The sequence below is a fragment of the Oncorhynchus nerka genome, linkage group LG23, assembly GCF_034236695.1.
Source record: "Oncorhynchus nerka isolate Pitt River linkage group LG23, Oner_Uvic_2.0, whole genome shotgun sequence".
Lineage (NCBI taxonomy): Eukaryota > Metazoa > Chordata > Actinopteri > Salmoniformes > Salmonidae > Oncorhynchus > Oncorhynchus nerka.
The window spans coordinates 31,896,138-31,913,645 of NC_088418.1; the positions used below are offsets into that span (position 1 = coordinate 31,896,138).

Consider the following 17,508-nt stretch of genomic DNA (forward strand, 5'->3'; position numbering starts at 1 on the left):
AACATGTCAAACGATGTTTATATTGAATCCGCTGGTTGTTTTTAGCCTAAATAATCGATAATATTTCAACCGGACAATAACGTCGTCAATATAAAAGGTAAACAAGAAAGGCGCACTCTCAGGATTGCGCATGAGAAAGCTCTGTGACACTTTAGGGTCCAGTCATTCATACTGGTCTTACTCCCTCATTTTTTAGAATTTACAAGCCTGAAACAATTTCTAAAGACTGACATCTAGTGGAAGGCATAGGAACTGCAATTTGAATCCTAAGTCAATGGATACTGTAATGGCATTGAATAGAAAAAAATAGAAAAAATCCTACTTCCTGGATGGATTTTTCTCAGGTTTTCGCCTGCCAAATCAGTTCTATTATACTCAGACATTATTTTAACCGTTTTGGAAACTTCAGAGTGTTTTCTATCCATATATGCATATCCTAGCTTCTGGGCCTGAGTAGCAGGCAGTTTACTTTGGGCCCGCTTTTTATCCGGAGGTGAAAATAGTGCCCCCTAACCTAGAGAAGTTTTAAACTGCAAAAATGGCTCTTCGATGCCAAGAGGCGGGCCTTAAAATGTGTCTTCCCAGGGCCCTTGACTTCGTCCGGCCTTGCATTGCCAAGGTCATAGAAAAACTCCTTGAATGCTATTTTTCATCTCACCCCAGTTGTGTTCTGATTTATGAGGGGGTCCCTGATGAATGTGCTATCACTAAAAGGCTCTCTGGTTAAAAAGTTTGATTTGTGCAGTTAGAGTAAACTCTTAACCAAATTCATTATACCAGTGGCCAGAGCCGGCCCCTAAGCAAGATTTGGTTGGGTGGCACCCCCACCCCACGGGCAAAACATTTTACTGGGTCCGTCATGACGGCAAAGATTTATAATTTTAAAAATCTAATCAAAAAAACTATTTTAAAAGTACATTTATTGCAAGTCTGCACATTTTTCAACGGGGCGTAGAGAAAATTTGCCATGGGGCCTAGAGACGTTTTACAATTTTAAGGCAAATTTCCTGCCATTTTACACATTTTACCAGGACTTATGCCATGTTAATATGCTATCTGAGTGAGTGACTGTGTATTCTAACACTCAACAGTAAGTTGAGACCCCGACTGAGTTGACTGGTCAGGGGCCCCGTTTTGGAAATTGAGGGCCGCCAGTTGCCATCCCTGACTCAGAACAATGCGGAGTGTAAACATGTTCAACATATTTAGGAAATATGGGATAGGCCTACATTATATTTTGTTTCTGTAGGCCAGCGTTTCCTGGAGACCCTGAGGGGGTGCACATTGTGGTTTTTGCCCTAGTATTACACAGTTGATTATTTGAATTGGCTGTGTAGTGCTAGGGCAAAAACCACAACGTGCACCCCTTGGGGTCCCCAGGACCAAGTTTGGAAACACTGCTGTAGGGCATTTTAAGAAAATAGGCTATAAATGGACTAACATTCAAATTGGATTTGCTGACAATGCAATACATAATATACACAACTTGAAGCAACCACATATTTAGCCATGAAGCAAGTTCTGATTGGCCAGTGAGGGGTCAAGCCTGACAAACCTACAACTTGTTTATTTGTCAAAGCCTAGCCATTTCACACCATAGCCAGCTGCTGCGCCCATAATTCAGGTTGTGAAAATTGCAAAAATATTTGACACACCCCCAAAAAAACTATAGTGCTACCACCAGTGCTAAGATTCACCATTGGGTTAGGTTTGTTGAAATAGAGGCCTAGGGACTCCCCGTTTTTTATAAAGATAAACTATGGCAGTATGGATGACTAGTATTTTCTTTCTTTGTCAGGGCCCCATCTCCCACAGAGTTTGATTTTGATGAAGAACAGATACAACAAACTCCAAAAAATGCTTTCATCAACCGACGCAGGACACCAGGTATGACTCGCTGCTCATGACTTTCACTTACCTCATTCTTTGTTTTGGAAGATACCTTTCATTCTACAGTATCTCTCATGCAACTTAGGGTCTATAAGCACTTGCCTATTGCCTAATATCGAGTCATATTCACAGTGATTTGATGAGATTCAATTAGACTGAACCGGAGTGCAGCTAAAACTGGTGCTGGGGCATAATTATCAAGAAGGTGGCATGATGCATTGTTCATAAAAATATGTACACTACCTGACCAAAAGTATGTGGGCACCTGCTTGTCATACATCTCATTCAAAAATCATGGGCATTAATATGGATATTAGGCTTGTGTGCAACTGCTCAGCCATGGAAACCCATTTCATGAAGCTCGAACAGTTCTTGTGCTGATGTTGCTTTCAGAGGCCGTTTGGAACTCGGAAGTGAGTGTTCCAACCGAGGACAGACGATTTTACGCACTTCAGCGGTCCCATTCTGTGTGCTTGTGTGGACTACCACTTCGCAGCTGAGCCGTTGTTACTCCTAGACGTTTACAGTTCACAATAACGGCACTTAGTTGACCAGGGCAGAAATTTGACGAACTGACTTGTCGGCATCCTATGACGGTGCCACGTTGAAAGTCACTGAGCTGGTCAGTTAAGGCCATACTACTGCCAATGTCAGTAACGGGTGTGGCCGAAAATAGCCGAATCCACTCATTTTGAAGGGGTCTCCACATACTTTTGTATAAATAGTGTATCTTGCATAAAATGTATGCACTAATTTTCAAACTAGTTTTCTTCAAAACACAGAATACTAACGCTGTTCTCCACATGCTTGACATTTGACTTTGTTGAGCCAATTTCACCGTCTGCTTCAGCGGGGTACCCGGCTCATGCCCGGAAGGCAGCCAGGTTATTAGTGCTTTTTTAAGTCGGTTAGATTATGAAAGAATTATCACAGGTTTACGATTATTTACATTAAATGGACTGTATTATGTGGGTTGAATCCTGTAACATAGAATAAATTAATAAAAGTCCCATGATAGTAGTGACTGCCCATTACTGCCACTTGTTAATCATCGTTTGTTAGTGTATTACATTTGTTTTATTTCATTCCAAGTCATCTCATCTCTATAGAGGTTCTGCCTGTGCCCTAACAAAATCACAATTTTGTAGTTCTTAAAATTAAATCAGGTGTACTTTTGACTGCTGAATACCACATATCAATCACTTAGATCATGTATTTTCTGGTAGATACCTCAAAGCAACAGCTGCTCTTTATCACCTCACGATTGCGCATTCTTCGCTCTACTGTAGCAGGTGTGAAATAAACACAGATCAGACAAGTTGATGCGCAACAGATTATGGTCATTGTAGTTAAGGACCACATTTTATGAGTTAAACTATGTAGAATATTGGCCTGTTGGAAATTACAACATTGCACAGTTCAGGCTGGATCTGATTCATCTCGAGAGACTTGTGTGACATGAAATTCAAATAATTGATGTAGGTCAGTTACTTGTTTAAAAAAAATATATATATTATTACATTTTTAGTTACTCGCTCAGCACTACTGGTTAGCAAACAAATACGATCACTTTTTCAACCCAGGAGTAACTCCACCCACCAGCTGAACTAAAACAAATACCCTCAATGGTTAACTGCTGTCAACCACTACCCGCATTCTGGGGTTTATTCATGCATTGTCCTCTTTTCGCAGGGTCCTCAGCTCGGTCCTCTGTCAAACGGGAGGCTAGGTTGGACAAGGTACTGTCAGACATGAAACGCCACCGCAAAATTGAGGAGCACATTCTTCGGACTGGACGAGACCTCTTCAAGAGCGAGAAGAGCAGCCGGGCCGGGCCCGAGGAGGCACTCTCTCCCAACAGTCAAAAAGAGCGAGAAAAGGAGAGGGAGAGAGACAGCGACCCCAGCAAAATCTTCTCGCCAAGACAAAGGCGATACTGAGACAGGGGGAAAAACTGCAGGCCAAGAGTTTCGACGCTTGATTTTTTTTTTAAATGCCATTACCAATTTTGTATGATTGTGCGTTTTGTATCCTTGTAATAAACATTACTCTTTTTTTTGTTTTTATATATATAAATCAGTGTCTTCATATAACACCCAGACAAGTTCAGAACAGAGGAGTATATTTTAGCTATGAGTTAACAATATAGCCTTCACATAAGGCTCAGAAGTTTATACGGTACATTAATACGTATGCATAAATATGCATTCAATTCAAAACCACAAATAAATTAAATAAGCATATACAGTAAATCAGTTGAAATGCATTTTTCCCCCAATGGCAAGAACCATTAACCAATAAACATATAGAACAAAGGTATAGTTTATCGCCGTCTAGACGTTATTGTCCCATCTTTCTTGCATCCAAGGTTACTGGACTGTTTGTTTTCCTAGTATTTTATTTCCATATTCAGGAAAGTATAGTTATGTTTTCTGAGTGAATAATGCTCCTGAAACCAGTGGCTCAATTAAATTTGCTCAGTACAAATAAGAAACTGAAGAAGTGGAAACAGACTCCTAAAGCAGTTTCAAGAGCTTTAGAAAGGTCAACCTATACTAAATGCTACCAAGACAGTGTATTGATTCTATTCTGGTCGATTTATGCAATTCACTAATTACAGCAGTGATAATAAAACACGTTTTAGATTTTTTATTAAATATTCTTGGGCAGAATACTTGTGTAACGTCAGCCAATGAATGACAGTATGTGGAATAAATAGGGCTGCTTTTTTGTTGTTGCACTGGCACTAACTCATTTACCTAATATGCTTCAATTACCACTCTGTCAAAAGTTAAGGACCCAAGTAGGGCATAGAAACCCAAAGGCCCACAAAATTGGCCATTAATTTTGTTCCTCAAAATTACATTCTCTACACTGAATAAAATAACACTGTTGTAAGGCGGCAGAGTTTAACTGCCAACAGGCGAAATTATTAATGCATTTGCTACCTGAACTACTGGAGATCAAAATGGATGAAAAATAAAAACACAGAATGGGAGATCAGAAACAGAACTACAATCCAAATCAACGTGAAGGTAAGAACACTTGTCACATTTTCAATCCAAGGAAAAAATAAATATTACACATTAAAATAAATAAAATGTAGTACACACACAAACAATTGAGATAAGGCAGCATAATAGTCTTATTAGGTTACCTCCCTTCCACCCTAGTCACATTTGTTAAGAGTACAAAGGATACAGATAAATACTAACAAGTCAAAATACTGCTTGGCGAGGTCGTTTCTTGTTACTAAGCCGAATTAGGCCTATCTAAAGCAATGTACTAAACATACCAGTATAATACATTCCTAACTCCTGTGCTAACTTACCTCCTAGGCAGACAGGATTTCATTTGATCTACACGAGGACGCTGTCCACCTCTCACTTGCTATACTTCTTTCAGGCTAATCTCTCTCCATTCTCAACGTGCATCAGGGGGAACAATAGCTTCTGATGCATATGTTGTGTGCTGTTCAAATGTGCAAACGCTCCCTTCAATTCCTTTATTCGCACAAGCAGAATATCGGTATTGAGTATAGATTCTGGCAACAAAGACAGTACCATTTGAAGCATTTCTTTTTTTTACGCTTGTTCAAAGTCTCACTACCTTTCTTTCCCTTTCAACTTCACCCACCGGTACATTATCCCCACCTTCCTTACCTCTCACCCTCCCGCCCACTTCTCAGTGAGAGTCTGACTTTTGTTCTGTGGCATGAGTGCTGTACCCATTGGCGGGCTGGGACGGCGCCTGTCCGTCCAAGTCATCCTTGGCAGTGACCGGGGGCCTCCGGGAGCGGGAAGAGCCAGTGAAGAGTCGCAGGGCCCCTCGGCAAATGAGGGAGAACCAGTAGACCTGGGGGGCCATGAGCATAGCTGCGCCCAGGTTAACTTGCCAGGGCACGTTGAAAGGAACCATGTGGAGGGGAATGGACGCGTACCTGGAGGGGGGGAATTATAAAGAGAATGGGCACATGGGGGATTTAGAGTGGCCACATTCAGTTGAAGGTGGAAGTTCACATACACTGATGGTGGAGTCATTAAAACTCGTTTTTCAACCCCTCCACAAATGTCTTGTTAACAAACTAAAGTTTTGGTAAGTCGGTTAGGACATATACTTTGTGCATGACACAAGTCATTTTTCCAAGAACTGTTTACAGACAGATTAATTCACTGTATCACAATTCCAGTGGGTCATCATCTAGAAAATGATGTCATGACTTTAGAAGCTTCTGATAGGCTAATTGACATCATTTGAGTCAATTGGAGGTGTACCTGTGGATGTATTTCAAGGCCTACCTACAAACTCAGTCCCTCTTTGCTTGACATCATGGGAAAATCAAAAGAAATCAGCTAAGACCTCAGAAAAAAATGGTTGTAGTTCAGAAGTTTACATACACTCAATTAGTATTTGGTAGCATTTCTTTAAAAATGTTTAACTTGGGTCAAACGTTTCAGGTAGCCTTCCACAAGCTTCCCACAATACGTTGGGTGAATTTTGTCCCATTCCTCCTGACAGAGCTGGTGTAACTGAGTCAGGGTTGTAGGCGTCCTTGCTCGCACACTCTTTTTCAGTTCTTCCCACAATTTTTCTATGGGATTGAGGTCAGGGCTTTGTGATGGCCACTCCAATACCTGGACTTTGTTGTCCTTAAGCCATTTGCCACAACTTTGAAAGTATGCTTGGGCTCATTGTCCATTTGGAAGACCCATTGTTGCTGCAATATATCCACATAATGTTCCATCCTCATGAAGCCATCTATTTTGTGAAGTGCACCAGTCCCTCCTGCAGCAAAGCACCCCCACAACATGATGCTGCCACCCCCATGCTTCACGGTTGGGATGGTGTTCTTCGGCTTGCAAGCCTCCCCCTTTTTCCTCCAAACATAACCATGATCATTATGGCCAAACAGTTCTATTTTTGTTTCATCAGACCAGAGGACATTTCTCCAAAAAGTACCATCTTTGTCCCCATGTGCAGTTGCAAACCATAGTCTGGCTTTTTTATGGCGGTTTTGGAGCAGTGGCATCTTCCTTGCTGAGCGGCCTTACAGCTTATGTCGATATAGGACTCATTTTACTGTGGGGATATAGATACTTTTGTACCCATTTACTCCAGCATCTTCAAAAGGTTCTTTAATGTGGGTCTGGGATTGATTTGCACTTTTCGCACCAAAGTACGTTCATCTCTAAGACCAAGAACGCGTCTCCTTCCTGAGCGGTATGACGGCTGCGTGGTCCCATGGTGTTTATACCTTCAGGCGTTTGGAAATTGCTCCCAAGGATGAACCAGACTTGGAGGTCTACAATTTATTTTCTGAGGTCTTGGCTGATTTATTTTCATTTTCCCATGATGTCAAACAAAGAGGGACTGAGTTTGAAGGTAGGCCTGGAAATACATCCACAGTTACACCTCCAATTGACTCAAAGGATGTCAATTAGCCTATCAGAAGCTTCTAAAGCCATTACCTATTTTTCTGAAATTTTCCAAGCTGTTTAAAGGCAAAGTCAACTTAGTGTATGTAAACTTCTGACCCACTGGAATTGTGATACAGTGAATTATATAAGTGAAATAATCTGTCTGTAAACAATTGTTGGAAAAATTACTTGTGTCATGCACAAAGTAGATGTCCTAACCGACTTGCCAAAACTGTAGTTTGTTAACAAGACAGTTGTGGAGTGGTTGAAAAACGAGTTTTAATGACTCCAACCTAACTGTATGTAAACTTCCGACTTCAACTGTAGAACTAACAAAAGGGGGGCGGAGGCATTAAAGGGATTGTTCACCCATATTTCATCATTCTGTATTCATCAGTATACCTTAAATGGCTCAATTTGACATAAATTAGTTGCCTGACGACTCATCCTGAATTAAATTTTCCTGCTATATCAAATCGCTCTATACATCAGTCTGAACCAATTCTAGATGTATTTTGTGCTGAGGCCAAAATTACATGATTCATGTAGGCCGTCTCTGGCCCAACCCATCGGTTTCTGGGACCAATTAGAACGGTTTGAATGTGTCTGCATTCGAGAAGTCATTGGGGAGACCCACAAAGAAACATTAGTGGGCGTGGCGTTTGGCCAGAGTGATGTAGATGGGTAGCCAGGCTACTAAATGAGATCCACACATGCTATGCTCCCATTGATGTCAATAAATGATTAATGCTAAAGCCAGAGTTCCTTGCGCTTATCTCAACTCTGAATCTGGCCTTAAATGTACATGGACTCCAAATGAGAAAATGTTGAAAGTATTATGAAATGTAGATTAACTATCCCTTGACAGCCACCCATTACAATGATGCTCTCTTCACAAGCCCCCGAACCCTGATACAAGAGTTAGAAAAATAAGAGATGTGACCAAATCCCCATGCACATCAGTCCTTTAAGCTCAGCTTGAAAGCAGAGCGTGATAGAGAGTGAGGGACAGACAGAGACGTACCTGCCATACGCGTAGTAGAGGAAAGGGAAGAGGAGGACTCGACAGGTGAAAAAAGTGACCAGCATAGTAGCCCCATTCACTTTGTGCAGGAGAGTGTGTTGCTGTTTGTACTGAGAGGAAAAAGGGGGAGAGAGAGAAAGAGGAGAGAAAAAAGGAGAAAGCGCAAGCAGTACAGATTGGTGAAAGCCAAAATAGTTAATAGGCCTATTGCTCTACTTTGCATGGACACCAAAAAGTGGAAAATGGAGGACAAAGTATACTTGTCATGCTTCAAGCCAAAGGCGGGCTTGTATAGAATACAGTGCCTTAAGGTGTGGGAGAAAAACATGTCATTATACACAGTATATTCTGCAAAAACATCTGTTTCCACCAGCTTGCTAGACTTCTTCTCTGCTCCAGCAAGCTAAGCGTTTGATCGACAGCTAGCGCAACTTTTACAAGACAACAACATTGAGAAGGTTTTGATAACAGTTCAACATTTGAGAACCTCAACATTTTAATTTCACATCTATAAGTATAATTTGTATCTATCAAATGTATAACACCACACCAAACTGTACTGTGTAGTTTACTTTAAATGGTTCCCTTTGCACAGAGGTTATAAGAAGCATCTGGCCCCAACTCTACACAACACACTGTAGGGAAGGAAGGGGAGGGCAGGGGTGGTGTGTGATGTAAAGGGGGGAGGGAGGTGGACAGGCAAATATTGTATCCTCGATTAAATCAAGTAGAATACAGGGGGCTGTATTCAAAGGCTAACAGGTGAACCTCCGCCCTAGTGAGGTCCTGAGTGCTCTGGAGCAGGTTTTTGTCAAGGATCTCTGTACTTTGCTCCGTTCATCTTTCCCTTGATCCTGACTAGTCTCCCAGTCCCTGCCGCTGAAAAACATCCCCACAGCATGATGCTGCCACCACCATGCTTCCCCGTAGGGATGGTGCCAGGTTTTCGTGACGCTTGGCATTCAGGCCAAAGAGTTCAATATTGGTTTCATCAGACCAGAGGATCTTGTTTCTCATGGCAAACTCAAAGTGGCCTGTCATGTGCATTTAACTGAGGAGTGGCTTCCGTCTGGCTAATCTACCATAAAGGCCTGATTGGTGGAGTGCTGCAGAGATGGTTGTCCTTCTGTAAGGTTCTCCCATCTTCACAGAGGAACTCTGGAGCTCTGTCAGAGTGAGCATCGGGTTCTTGGTCACCTCCCTGACCAAGGCTCTTCTCCCCCGATTGCTCAGTTTGGCCGGGCGGCCAGCTCTAGTAAGAGTCGTGGTTTCAAACTTCTTCGATTTAAGAATGATGGAGGCCACTGTGTTCTTGCGGACCTTCAATGCTGCAGAAATGTTTTGGTACCCTTCCCAAGGTCTGTGCCTCGACACAATTATGTCTTGGAGCTTCACTAGAATACAGTATATACAGGTCATGGCCAAAAGTTTTGAGAATGACACAAATATAAATTTTCACAAAGTCTGCTGCCTCAGTTTATATGATGGCAATTTGTATATACTCATGAATGTTATGAAGAGGGATCAGATGAATTGCAATTAATTGCAAAGTCCCTCTTTGCCATGCAAATGAACTGAATCCCCCCAAAAACATTTCCACAACATTTCAGCACTGTCACAAAATGACCAGCTGACATCATGTCAGTGATTCTCTCGTTAACACAGGTGTGAGTGTTGACGAGGACAAGGCTGGAGATCACTCCGTCATGCTGATTGAGTTCGAATAAGAGACTGGAAGCTTCAAAAGGAGGGTGGTGCTTGGAATCACTGTTCTTCCTCTGTCAACCATGGTTACCTGTACGGAAACACATGCCGTCATCATTGCTTTGCACAAAAAGGGCTTCACAGGCAAGGATATTGCTGCCAGTAAGATTGCACCTAAATCAACCATTTATCGGATCATCAAGAACTTCAAGGAGAGCGGTTCAATTATTGTGAAGAAGGCTTCAGGTCGCCAGCAGACTGGGATAAGAAGAGATTGAATATATCCGTAAACATTCCAGCCAGCTGATCTGCGCATTCTCAGGGTTAACAGGCTTAAATATCTTACTCATGTCGGCCATGGAGAATGAGAGCTCACAGTCCTCGGGAGCGGCCTGCGCCAGTGGCACTGTATTATCCTCAAAGCGGGCAAAGAAAGTGTTTAGCTTGTCCGGGAGCAAGACGTCGGTGTCCGTGACGTGGTTGGTTTTCCCTTTGTTAACCATGATTGTTGGAAATCCCTGGAATTGTGACTCCATTTTGTCTCTGTGCTGTCATTTTGCCTGTTTGATTGATTTACAGAGGGCATAACAGGACTGTTTTTATTCAACGATATTCCCAGTCACCTTGACGTGGTTAAATGCAGTGATTCACACTTTCAGTTTTGCGCAAAGGCTGCAAACTATCCATAGTTTTTGGTTTTAATATTCACGTTGGGAACAACATCCCCTATACACTTCCTGATGTACTCAGTCACCATGTCAACCCGGAACATATCGCAGTCTGCGTCACCTAAACAATCTTGAAGCATGGATTCCAATTGGTCAGACCAGCATTGAATAGACACTAGGTCTATTCACTTCCTGTTTGAGTTTCTGCCTATAGTTAGGGAAGAGCAGAATGGAGTTGTGATCTGATTTGCCGAATTGGGGCGGGGGACAGCCTTGGCCATTCCGGAAGGGAGAGTAACAATGGTTGAGAGTTTTTGAAGCGCGAGTATTGCAGGCTGTGTTAAGAGAACTTCGGTAGGTTTTTACTCAGATTTGCTTTGTTAAAGTCCCCAGCTACAATAAATGCAGCCTCAGGATATGCGGTTTCCAGTTTGCACAAGTCCAGTGTAGTTCCTTGAGAGCCGCCGTGGTATCGGCTTGAGGGGGAATTTAAACGGCTGTGACAATGACCTAAAATAATTCTCTCAAGATGTAATGCCAACCGCATTTAATTGTGAGGTATTCAGTATTCTAAGTCAGGTGAACAACTTGAGTTCCTATACGTTACCACAATCATACCATGAGTAGTTAATCATGAAACATACACCTCCACCATTCTTCTTCCGGAGAGCTGGCTGTACGGATGGGGACAGTATATCAGGAGAGATATGATTCCGTGAAACAAAGTATGTTACAGTCCCTGATGTATCTCTGGAAGGAGATCCTTGCCCTGAGCTCGTCTACTTTATTGTCTTGGGACAACATTAGTGAGCAATACACTCAGAAGCGGTGGATGGTGTGCACACCTACTGAGTTGGACTAAAAGTTCACTCCGAATACCTCTTCTCTGACGGCGGTGTCTTGGAGCAGCCACTGGGATAAGTTCATCCTTGGGGGGTACGAAAAAAGGATCCAAGTCGTATTATATATTTGCCGCTCTGATATCCAAAAGTAATTTCTTTATGTAATAACACAAAAAACATTCTGGGCTAATAATGTGAGAAATAACAAAACATAAATAAAACTGCAAAGTTGCTTACGAGTTAGAAACATTGCGGCCATGTCTATTGGCGCCATCTTTACACTTTAGCGTAAATTAGACCAACCTATGCCTGCACCTCCAAAAATTAATCTACCAGCACTTCACTCAATGCGCACAGCTCCCTTGCCAGGCAGTGTCACTGCACGAGGTGGGATATAGGATTCATATATATTTGTGCAATTAGCAGCTATGAAACAAAACAGCAGAAATACTTTTAAAACAGCTACTGCGGCATTTTTCTGCTATAAATCGCAACTCACACGTGCTCATACTTTTGACTATTTTATCAAGCCTTAAAAATACTTATTTAACCTATCTCCCTTTCATCTACACTGATTGAAGTGGATTTAATAAGTGACATCAATAAAGGATCATAGCTTTCACCTGGATTCACCTGGTCAGCTTATGTCATGAAAAGAGCAGGTGTTCATTTGTTGTATACTCAGTGTATACTGCTGTAATTAAGGTAATCATATTACAGATGTGCTGTTATACACCACACACACACATGATGAGCAACATGCCAGGAACCAACAGTCCAATTAAAAGTCTGAGAAATTGAAACACGGGTGGGACACCTAGAGATGTGTGCAATTCAAAAAGTACTTTGAACACAATAATTCAAAAACTGAAGTACCTGGATGAGGATTTTTCCCAAACAGACCCACGGAGTGCTGACTTCTGCCAAGAACATGACGCCTTGGAAGTAATCCCCCTTGCCCTGTCGCCAGAACTGGGGGAAAGAGGAAGAAGACAGTTCATTGAAAGTCATGTTTTATCATCATGAATAAGCCTTCAACAAACCTTTTTACCAGTGTAAAGTAAGCCTTGTCCATAGGGCAGGAGCCTTTATCCTGTTTTTGTAGCATGATGCAGCTTGATGTACAAGTACACCCCCAAGACAGGAGGCTAGTCTGTCACAGGGCCTTACCCCCAATCCATCTGTATTCCTAATGTTCAGTACCAAGCAGAGGCATCAAGACGGTTTTTGGAGTCTTTGGTTGGACTCGACTGTGGATCAAACAGCCAACTTCCCAATATCCAGACGGACACTCAAACCACACGGCCACAAAGATTTGCCTGTGTACCCTACCAAATACCAGCAAATATCTTTAATAATGACACACACAAGATACTTCCAATAAACACTCACTCGCTCACACGTCATTCTCCCAGCATTTGAATGTCGTCATTGGGCGACAGTTACCACAGAGACGGGGAAGCACACGGTGACCATGACGATGTGGTGGAGTACCATGAGGAATTCGCGCCGCAGGTAGCTGGTCAGGGCCGCACCCAGGGGTTTGGCGCCGCTGTCCCCTTCATGGCCCTTGATGCGCAGCTTGTACCAGTAGCACATGAACATGGCGTAGATGTCGTACACAAAGTAGGGCACGGCAAAGAGGATGTAGGCGCTGGTGAGCCAATGCCTGATACAAAGAAGAAGAAAAATAGGTAGAAAAAAGGGGTTACGGTAAGGTAACTTAGTTGAACAGTGGGCATTCAATAAGCAAGGCTACAATATTTGGATTTGATGCATTCGTATTTGAAAAGGTTTTACAAAAAGGTATATAGTTTGGGGATGGAGACTAGGGAGTGGTGGTATGGTTTACAGCAAGGGTTTTCTGGGTGGGGAAGGACCAATGGGAGGGTTTCCGTGTGGGTCCTGCTTGTTGTTACATATCCATGGGCTCAATAACACTAAAGACAACAATTATATCATTTAACATTCCTTTCTGAAAAATAATGGCAACACTAGCCATTCTCTCTTGGAATGTGAAAGGCCTAAATTGTCCTATCAAACATTCCACCTGTCTCAATATCCTAGCAAGAGACAATATTGATATAACAATGCTCCAAGAAACACACCTGCTCCAAAAGTACGCACAGAGAATGCAGAACCATTTGTACAAACTGGCTTATTTTTCTTCAGCCCCAAACAAAACAAAAGGTGTAATCAATGTTACAAAATAAACTCAAAATCATCATATTGGGTAAAGGCAAAGACCAGGAAGGCAGAATCACTTAAATATCCATAATGGAAAGAAAATTGCCTTTTTTAATGTGTATACTCCAAATTCATATGATCCTACGTTTTTTGATTCTCTAAACAGCATATTGTTAGGATTAACTGAATTCCAACGGGTTAACGGGACAGACATGAATGCAATTTTGGACGTGGGACAGAATCTACAGCGTCTTCAGAAGGAATTCACATCCCTTGACTATCCATTTTTTGTTGGATTTAATTGTCATTTTTTAACGATCTAAACAAAATACTCTGTCAATGTAAAAAATAATCTAAATGGAAAATAAAACACTAATATATCTTGATTAGATAATTATTCAACATGTTACAATCACCTTTGGCAGCGATTACAGCTGTGAGTCTTTTTGGGTAAGTCTAAGAGCTTTGCACACCTGCTTTGTACCGTATTTGCCCATTATTCTTTTTAAAAAATTATTTAAGCTCTGTTAAATTGGTTGTTGATCATTGCTAGGCAGCCATTTTCAAGACTTGCCATAGATTTTCAAGGCAATTTAAGTCAAAACAGTAACTACGCATCTCAGGAACATTGTTGTCTTGGTAAGAAAATGCAGTATATATATATTTGGCCTTGTGTTTTAGGTTATTGACCTAATAAAATATGAATTAGTCTCCCAGTGTTTGTTGGAAAGCAGACAACCAGGTTCCTCAAGGATTTTGCATATTCTGTTTATTTTTATCATTAAAAAAACTCCCTAGTCCTTGTCGAGGAAAAACATACCCATAACATGATGCAGCCACTACCATGCTTGATAATATGAAGAGTGGTACGTTGTGTTTGCCCAAATTATACCGCTTTGTATTCAGGACAAAAAGTTCCTTTCTTATCACATTTTTTGCAGTATTACTTTAGTGCCTTATTGCAAACAGGATGCATTTATTCAGTTAAAGTTCATATGAGGAATGAATTTAAATGAATTAAGGAATTAATTTGAATTAATTAATTAGGTCCTAATCTATGGATTTCACATGACTGGGACTACAGATATGCATCTGTTGGTCACAGACACTTTAAAAGAAATGAGCCTCAAATTGCCATCGATAAAATGCAATTGTGTTCGTTGTTCGTCTTCCAACACCATAACCCCACCGCCACCATGGGGCACTCTGTTCACAACGTTGACATCAGCAAACCGCTCGCCCACATAACGCAATACACGTGGTCTTCGGTTGTGAGGCCGGTTGGACGTACTGCCACATTTTTAAAAATGATGTTGGAGGTGGCTTATGGTAGAGAAATGAACATTCAATTCTCTGGCAACAGCTCTGGTGGACATTCCTACAGTCAGCAAGCCAATTGCATACTCTCTCAAAACTTGAGACATCTGTGGCATTGTGTTGTGTGACAAGACTGTACATTTTAGAGTGGCCTTTTATTGTCCCATGCACAAGATGTACCTGTGTAATGATCATGTTGTTTAATCAGCTTCTTGATATGCCACACTTGTCCTGTGGCATATCTTAACAAAGGAGAAATGCTCACTAACAGGGATGTAAAACAAATGTGTGCACATTTGAGAGAAATAAGCTTTTTGTGCGTATGGAACATTTCTGGGATATTTAATTTCAGCTCATTAATCATGGGACCAACACTTTACATGCTGCGTTCATATTTTTGTTCACTGTACAATGTTGTTCATCTATCCTCAGTGATCTCTTATCACAGCCATTAAACTTACATTTAAAAAAATATATATAATAATACAAATTAACTAAAAATTAAATCGCCATTGGCCTCATGGTGAAATCCCTGAGTGGTTTCGTTCCTCTTCGGCAACTCAGTTAGGAAGGGCGCCTGTATCTTTGTATTGACAGTGTATTGATACACCATCCAAAGTGTAATTAATAACTGCAACCATGCTCAAAGAGATAGTCAATGTCTGCAATGTTTACCCATCTACCAATAGGTGTCCTTCTTTGCAAACCATTGGAAAACCTCCCTGGTCTTAGTGGTTGAATCTGTGCTTGAAATTCACTGCACGACTGAGGGACCTTACATATAATTGTATGTGTGGGGTACAGAGATGGGGTAGTTATTTAAAAAATCATGTTAAACACTATTATTGCACAAAAAGGTGAGTCCATGCAACTTATATGATTAAGCACATTTGTACTACTGAACTTATTTAGGCTTGCCATAACAAAAGTGTTGAATACCTACTGAGTAAAGACATTTAAGCTTTTCATTTAATTAATTATTTTATAAACATTTCTAAAAACATAATTCCACTTTGACATTATGGGGTATTGTGTGTAGATCAGTGACACAAAATCTCAATTGAATAAATTTTAAACAAAAGGCTGTAAAAATAAAAAAAAATAAAAAAATGAAGTAGAAAGGTGTGAATACTTTCTAAAGGCACTGTAATAAGACCAACTAGTAGCCACATGCAGCCAATGCTCTCCAACATATACTCTGATTACAGCCAGCCTCATTGATGCCTGGCGAGCACATAGTCCAAAAGCAAACAAGTAGACTTTCTACTCAAACAGGCATAAAACATTCTCCCGAATCGACTTTATACTTATCTGCAACTCTATTTTCTAAAATTAAGAAAGACATTCAACATATGAGCTTGTCTGATCACCATGCCTACTACTACCAATTTCACATTTCAGAATATCCTAAAAGAGCCACAAGATGGCGTTTCAATGTTTCATTACTACAAAATCCTACCATTCTGTGATCAATTTGAAATTGAACTAAATTAATTCATAATGCTCAATAAAAAGTCTGTCAATGAACCCCAGATTCTATGGGATGACACCAAAGTTTTTTTTTTTTTTTTAAATAACGCAACTTCATTTGCATCGAAGTTGAATAAATCACAATTAAATAAGATATCAGAATTGGAAATGTTGATAACTGCGTTGGAGCGTTCTCAACAAATACTTTTTTCAGACCAGGTATCTATTACTCTTTCCAAAGTCAAGACAGAACTTAATTTATTGATAAGACAGAGAGCAGAATTTGCCATCCACTTAGTTAGGTTCAACCATTACTTCCATGGTAATCGTCCCAGTCGTTTACTGGCCAACAAGCCTCACAGTAATGATCAATTAGCTGAAATAGCAACTATTGAATCTGAAATTGGGGAATTACTATCAGAACCCAAATGAATCAAAGATTCTCCCAGCTCTATAAAGAACTGTACACATCTGATTGTAAATACACACCAAGCCAGACTAAGTATTTTCTAAAATAATTAAGAACTCTTCTCTCAACAGAAAAAGCTGCATTGCTAGGAACCCAAAATCGCTCTCAATGAACTCAAAAGGGCATTGCATAGCATGAATAAATGGCAAATCACCTGGATGGGATTCACCCTGAGTTCTATTCACATTTTTAATTTTTATCGGTAAGGATGCTACTCAGTGTTCTCACTATCACTCCTTGGCACGTTTTATCTCGATGCAGAAAATGCTTTTGATAGACTAGAATAGTCATATCTCTGGTCGGTCTTGAACAGCAGGATCTGGGTTACCGAAATTTCCTGCCCAAACCCACTCTCTTTTCCCAGGATAAATAACTGCGAGAAACCGGTAAATTATAACAATTATTTATATGAACAGCATGACATGAAATGGAACTTCAATTATATGTAATGTCTAAATCTGTCTTATCTAAGGGCCACAGCTTACTCTCTGCAAGATCAATCATCACTGCTCAGGTTGGG

The 17,508-nt window shown here is 40.9% G+C and overlaps 2 protein-coding genes across 12 annotated transcripts in view; one reads left to right on the forward strand and one right to left on the reverse strand.

The window, feature by feature from the left end:
* Window positions 1–3,956, forward strand: part of pagr1 (PAXIP1 associated glutamate-rich protein 1) — a 28,241-nt gene extending 24,285 nt beyond the window's left edge. For all 7 annotated transcript variants that reach the window (XM_029629743.2, XM_029629746.2, XM_029629747.2 and 4 more), the window contains 2 exons: window positions 1,799–1,887; window positions 3,583–3,956. In XM_029629743.2, the coding sequence (XP_029485603.2) occupies window positions 1,799–1,887; window positions 3,583–3,830 (337 nt within the window). In that variant the 3' untranslated portion in view covers window positions 3,831–3,956. The remainder of the gene's footprint in view (window positions 1–1,798; window positions 1,888–3,582) is intronic.
* A 568-nt stretch (window positions 3,957–4,524) lies between these two features.
* Window positions 4,525–17,508, reverse strand: part of tlcd3bb (TLC domain containing 3Bb) — a 42,651-nt gene continuing 29,667 nt past the window's right edge. For all 5 annotated transcript variants that reach the window (XM_029629752.2, XM_029629749.2, XM_029629753.2 and 2 more), the window contains exons 4-7: window positions 12,992–13,214; window positions 12,422–12,517; window positions 8,332–8,441; window positions 4,525–5,830 (exon numbers count right to left, since the gene is read on the reverse strand). In XM_029629752.2, the coding sequence (XP_029485612.1) occupies window positions 5,575–5,830; window positions 8,332–8,441; window positions 12,422–12,517; window positions 12,992–13,214 (685 nt within the window). In that variant the 3' untranslated portion in view covers window positions 4,525–5,574. The remainder of the gene's footprint in view (window positions 5,831–8,331; window positions 8,442–12,421; window positions 12,518–12,991; window positions 13,215–17,508) is intronic.